Below are 5,759 nucleotides of genomic sequence, written 5' to 3'. Positions count from 1 at the left end.
TAGTCTAAGTTATCAAATTTTGAAAACGAAGGAACAAACCCGTTGCTGTATGTTTAAAAATAAGGAGAGTGCGTCAATAATAATGTTATAATTACAAACAGTTTTCTCTGTTTCTATACAAATTGAATCATTACCTAGGTACCACTAGCAATAATTGTACGAAACCATAAAAACAGCTTGATTAAAATTAAGTTACATAATATACCAACATAATTACTTATTGTGTACCTATTTTATATCGTTTGTCAAGTTGATATTTTGAAACATTTATATTAATAGTACTGATGAAATCTGAAATCTGTATTGTATTTATTAATCATTTTTAATTTAGCTCATTTTTAGCTCAAAATAATAAATATATTAACATTTTTACTTTAAAGAATTTATTAATATTATTATATTCATTTTACGGTATACTGACTGGTTTCATACATTAAATTAAATACTTAGAAACGTTCAAATTTGATAAATCAATTATGTTTAGAAATAAATTCTACTAGAATTTTTTTCCTTCGGGCGTTTTAATTGTACTTTTAATCTCTTCTGGCAGATCTGAAAACCATTCATTACTTGAATGGCAGTTTGTGCACTTGTTGGATTATCGAATGATACAAAACCTGTTACGAAAAATGTTTTAAAAATGTATTTTTAATATTAATTGTAAATTTAAAAAAAAATAATTTTTAATAGTTATAATAAAAAATTTCATATTTACAGTTAAGTAAATGATAATTTTATTTTTGCATAATATAAGTTATACTTATAACAAATTTGAATTGACAAATGATAAATAATTATGCATTGTTTTAAATTTTGATTATCTGTGGGTTTACCTATTTTTAAATTAAATATTTATGTGGTAAATTGTTCCATTTAAATTTGGTTATAATTTAACTCATGTTCAATAAGTTATTAACTTTATAATTATAACTATTTCCTAAAATAATTCGCAAAAAATGTACTTACCGAAACATTTGCTTTGATTTGTTTCCCTATCTATGTAGACTTTTGAGCTCAGCACCTGACCGAATGGCATAAACATATGAGTGAGCTCGTTGTCACTAAACTCTTGTGGTAAATGGTATATAAACAAATTACTGCCTTCGGGTCCAAAAGTGATATTGTGTCCTAAAAAAAAAAATGTGAAAAAAAACCCATTACAATTTACAATTGTATTAAAATATGATTCAGAAAAGAAAACTTACGAGGAGCATTTGGTATTGCAGCTGAAAATTGATTGAATACCGCTTGGTAAGGGACTAAAATAATCATAAAATTATTTTTATTTATGGTAGGTAGCAGTTATATTAGTATACAAAACTATTTTTCGAGATATTGTGCGATTACATTGAATAATTTCCAAATAATAATAAATAATAATAGTTATAGTCATTCAGTTGTATGAAAAATAATTACTATACCTGCAATACGGTGTAGTGTCGAAACATTATTAAACGTTGTTGGATCTCGGTTTGATGAAATTATTCTGTTTTGATGAGCTGGTATTGATAACTGAAGAGACTCTGCTAGTATAGCATGATCTAATTGAAATTATGTTTGCATTATTAATTATTATTGGCTTTTACTGTTATGCAAATGCATTGTGGGAAATTGAATTTATTTTTAAGACGTTTATTTATGATACACAATAGATAAATATACCATATGATAACCGTTGATACAACCTACAAGGCCACAACCCACGTGTGATATGGATTGGCAAAGATTGGGGTTGACTAAATGAAAAAGAATTAGAGAAAACAAAATGTACGACAACATAAGTATAATTCAGAACCACCCTTGAGCTATAATCAAATTACATAATATTGCCTTTTGGCAGCAGTTTTGTTGAGTATATTTGACTTCTCTTTCAATTATTATTTTGTGAATGTCAACGATAAGAGTGGATTTTAAATGCTTGCTTAACACGTCAGATAGTCTAGCTACAGAACTAATGAAAAAGTAAATCATAAAATGTCAAAACTCAAAATGTGTTATAATCCAATAAATCGGCGTTTACTCATTTTTGGAATCGCTAGATTTTTTTGTCAATCAACATTTATTTTAAATGATTAATATAAATATAGACTCGTAGGATGCAAACTAAATTTTTATTTTGACTTTAAAAGAAGGATTTGTATCCATTTAGCATTAAGTATGTTACGATTAGTCTATATGACTCAAAGATTCAAATTATGTAAATTAATGTGAAATAAAATAAACTTTAAAAAAAAAAAACAAATTCGCAATGTTTTGAGTTTGTTCTATTATTTTTTTCAAATAAAATCAAAAAATTTTAAAAACAACTCCATTTATAACTATTTTCAAATGCAATAAACTAAGAAAAATATGGCTTAAACCGTACAAAGTATCACAATATATATGATATATCTTTATACGAGTAATACATAGTGACACTCGAAAGACTCGCCCGAAGGCAAAAACAGTGGCTTACCAAACGACTGAACTATTTCAGGATTTTCTTATATTTATTAATCATTTTCGATTCTAAGACAAGATAATAAAAATGTTGTAATTATATTATAGTCTATATTTTTTTCAGAACTTGTCAAATGATGGTATTAACGTGTTATGCTAGAATATTGAAACACGAATGTCCAATTTTTTCATTTTAATCCTTTACAGGACCACGCGTCGATCTAACGACATGTTATATTATTAGATTGTGATACAAAAAAAAAATGTCTTACAAATAATTAGAAAGTCTTTGCAAAAATAAGAAATATTAGAAGCTGGACTTATAGCCATAATAATATATGTTAATATGAGTTTAAAATATAATAAATTAAAGTTTTGATTTTACATTTTGTGACTATTATCATTTGTGTAAGTTTTTCACGATGAATTATTATATATATATTACAAATACATAAATAATAAATATATTTTGAAATGCTATCGCAATGTGAATATTAAAGGTCAGTACCGTCTTTGGTATAGTATCATCATACTATTTACAGTAAAACAACGATGTAGGATGAAAGTCATAAACTGTAATGTTTAAAATACATTCTGTATAAGTAATCCTATTGAACTAACCAGCCACTAGCATAACTTTACTAGTTAATGATGTTTTTATATGTGAGTATTCATCATTGTAAAGAAATAGTGCTCTAAATGTTTCATTCCTTTCAGAGACTACACATTAAAACATTAGACTTCGGTGGCAATAACTCAAAAATATTAACATCATCTTATACGATCTCTATACAGAACCTTGGTTTATTATATGATAATACCTACTTACCGTGGTCAGAGATCATGTTGTGCATTTGATAAAAAGTATTTATTAAAAAATTAATTTGGTTAGATAACTAAAAATTATTAGAATGGTTAAATTTTGAAAATTTTGAGACGATGTGAAAAAAAAGAATAGTATAATTAATATTTACGAGTGGAAAATGACTGTTGTTGCATAGTTGAATTATTAAACAAGATTGGATTAGTGGTTCTAGTATTCGAATGCTGTTCTCTTGTCGATGTGTTTGGACGACTGTTAATTGAAAACATCGGTATTGTCGGCGACGGTATACTAGACAAAACATTGCGACTATTCACAATTTGAGCTGTAATGGTAACAAAAAAAAAATAGCAATCAATATTATGCAATTATGAAATGTAGAACGTGGATTCTTACTGTTTATTGAGGAAACGACTGGTGTTGTAATTGTTTGAGCGGTAACCATCGAGTTAATATAAGTGGACACAGACGGCGGAGGTTGGACTGTAGCTATTAATGAGGACTGTTTATAAAAAAATATATTGCGTTAGTTTCATTATAAAATATAAACTATTTTATTTTCGTGGTCAACTTTATTAAAATTTAGGTGCTCTAATAGTCTAATGTCATATTAAATTAGTCTTGTACTTAAAATTATATTGAATTGTTTTACTTGGGAGTCAAAATATGGGTACAATAGCCAGTATCACAAGTTCATTCTGTCTTATTCCCGTGGAGTATATGCAGTTTTTATTGAACATCACCATTTTTTGTCTATTTCACGGATATTGTAAATTACACGAATGATGTTCAGGTAATATTAATATAATAATAAATACTGTAGTTTTACTATAATATTATAAGAGCCTTTTCAAAGTACTCGTATATTGAAATATTAAAAAGTTATAAATTACTTTTTTTTCAACTTTAATTACCTTCTGAGATTAATTATTAAAAATAGTTGTTGGGAAATCGCATACACTGCTGTTCTTGATAATTTTTATACCAGGATTATAATATCATCATTTTAACTATGTAATCACACTCCTTAAAGAACGAAGGGTGGTTTAATTTAACTACCCCAGAGCGTATGCAAGAAGAAGATTTGTTTTCACAGATTCAGTCTTGATTGAAGTTGTTTACAATACTTTTATATTTTATTTTAAATTGTTTTCTTATTTAGAAATACAATTTGAAAAAAGCCAACTTTTTTATGGTTGATTTTTATAAGAATGTAAATGTAATTTGATTTAGTTAAATTTAATAACGATTAACAACAAATAATATCTCATTTTCAACAATCAATAACAAAATATCTATAGGTATACAGGCACGACTGAGTACAAAGCAGGACTCACATATTTGCGTATAGTAATATTTATTCATAAATAAAAGTGAATTGTTTAACAAAAAGTAATTTGTACTTTTAAATTGAATGATACTTAATTGTTTTTTTTCAAACGTTGTTTAAAAATAAATTGTACTTTTTGCACGTTGGCACATAATAATTTTACAATAAGAGTAAAGAGGTACTAAAAAAAAAAAATGTAAAAACATGTAGAATGATAATATATTATGTTTATTAAATAAGTTATTCAAAACTTACAACCAATACTGAAATGGTATCTGCGTTATTGTAAACTTAAAAAACTTTAATGAAAACGTACTTTACAATATAAAATATACCAACTGAGTAGTGAGAAAATAGTATATTGTCGAATACTTACTTAAATATACTATTTCGAATTGTTGAATAATATATATTTAATTATCTTAAAAATAATTATAGGTTTCTAAGCATTTACCTGACAGACTTGATTATAAGTTGTTCCATAAGTTCCGAACTGATTATATACAAACGATGATGGAGTGCTCAATACTGGAACATTATGAGCTAAATTGTGCATTTTTACAATTTCTTAATGACTCTTCTCTGCTATCTGAAATAAACTTTGTTTTACAATTCAAATTTCCCTAAATGTATACACTTATTTGTTATTGATTAATGATTACTAATTAGTATAATAAAACATTTGAATTTATTAAAACCATAGTTGGTAATATACTAATAATATGTTAGCATTTAATTCAGTGTTTTTACATATTGCGTACATCAAATTACATTAGTTTTAAATTGTAATTAATTGAGATAATAAACACGAAAACTTATTATTATATTTTTAAATTTTAAGAGTTATTTGAAACAACAATTAAAAGAAGTGTTTTTTCATAATTTTTTTTAAACATCTCTCTTTGATATATATTAAAACACTGTATTTTTACTACATAATTTAAATACACATATTATAAGTATGCCTATATTTATTTTGTTTTTGCTAAAAGTTTCTTTTAAAAACAAAATAATGATTTTTAAATATAATTTGAATCAAGTACAAAAAATGGTAATTTATTTAAAAAGAACTGTTTGATACGTGCGTGAAGATGGCCCCCCGACATTGTCCGATCGACTCCCGACCCATGCCAATATTTTGTAACTCATTTGTAACTATTTGTAACA

General features: G+C 25.8%; 1 protein-coding gene across 1 annotated transcript; it reads right to left on the bottom strand.

Annotated features, from left to right (window-relative positions):
- Positions 1 to 453: 453 nt before the first annotated feature.
- Positions 454 to 5,178, bottom strand: LOC111039169 (CUGBP Elav-like family member 3-B). Its single transcript, XM_022322514.1, is given in 8 exon segments — positions 454 to 597; positions 600 to 617; positions 967 to 1,128; positions 1,206 to 1,259; positions 1,422 to 1,541; positions 3,414 to 3,587; positions 3,659 to 3,764; positions 5,047 to 5,178. Coding segments are annotated over 8 exon segments (837 nt in total). The 5' UTR covers positions 5,149 to 5,178; the 3' UTR covers positions 454 to 496.
- Positions 5,179 to 5,759: the final 581 nt, after the last annotated feature.

The sequence above is a fragment of the Myzus persicae genome, unplaced genomic scaffold (assembly GCF_001856785.1).
Source record: "Myzus persicae strain clone G006 unplaced genomic scaffold, MPER_G0061.0, whole genome shotgun sequence".
In the NCBI taxonomy this organism is placed as follows: Eukaryota; Metazoa; Arthropoda; class Insecta; order Hemiptera; family Aphididae; genus Myzus; species Myzus persicae.
Note: the sequence above shows the minus strand (reverse complement) of the source record. Positions and strands in the feature narration are given on the sequence as shown.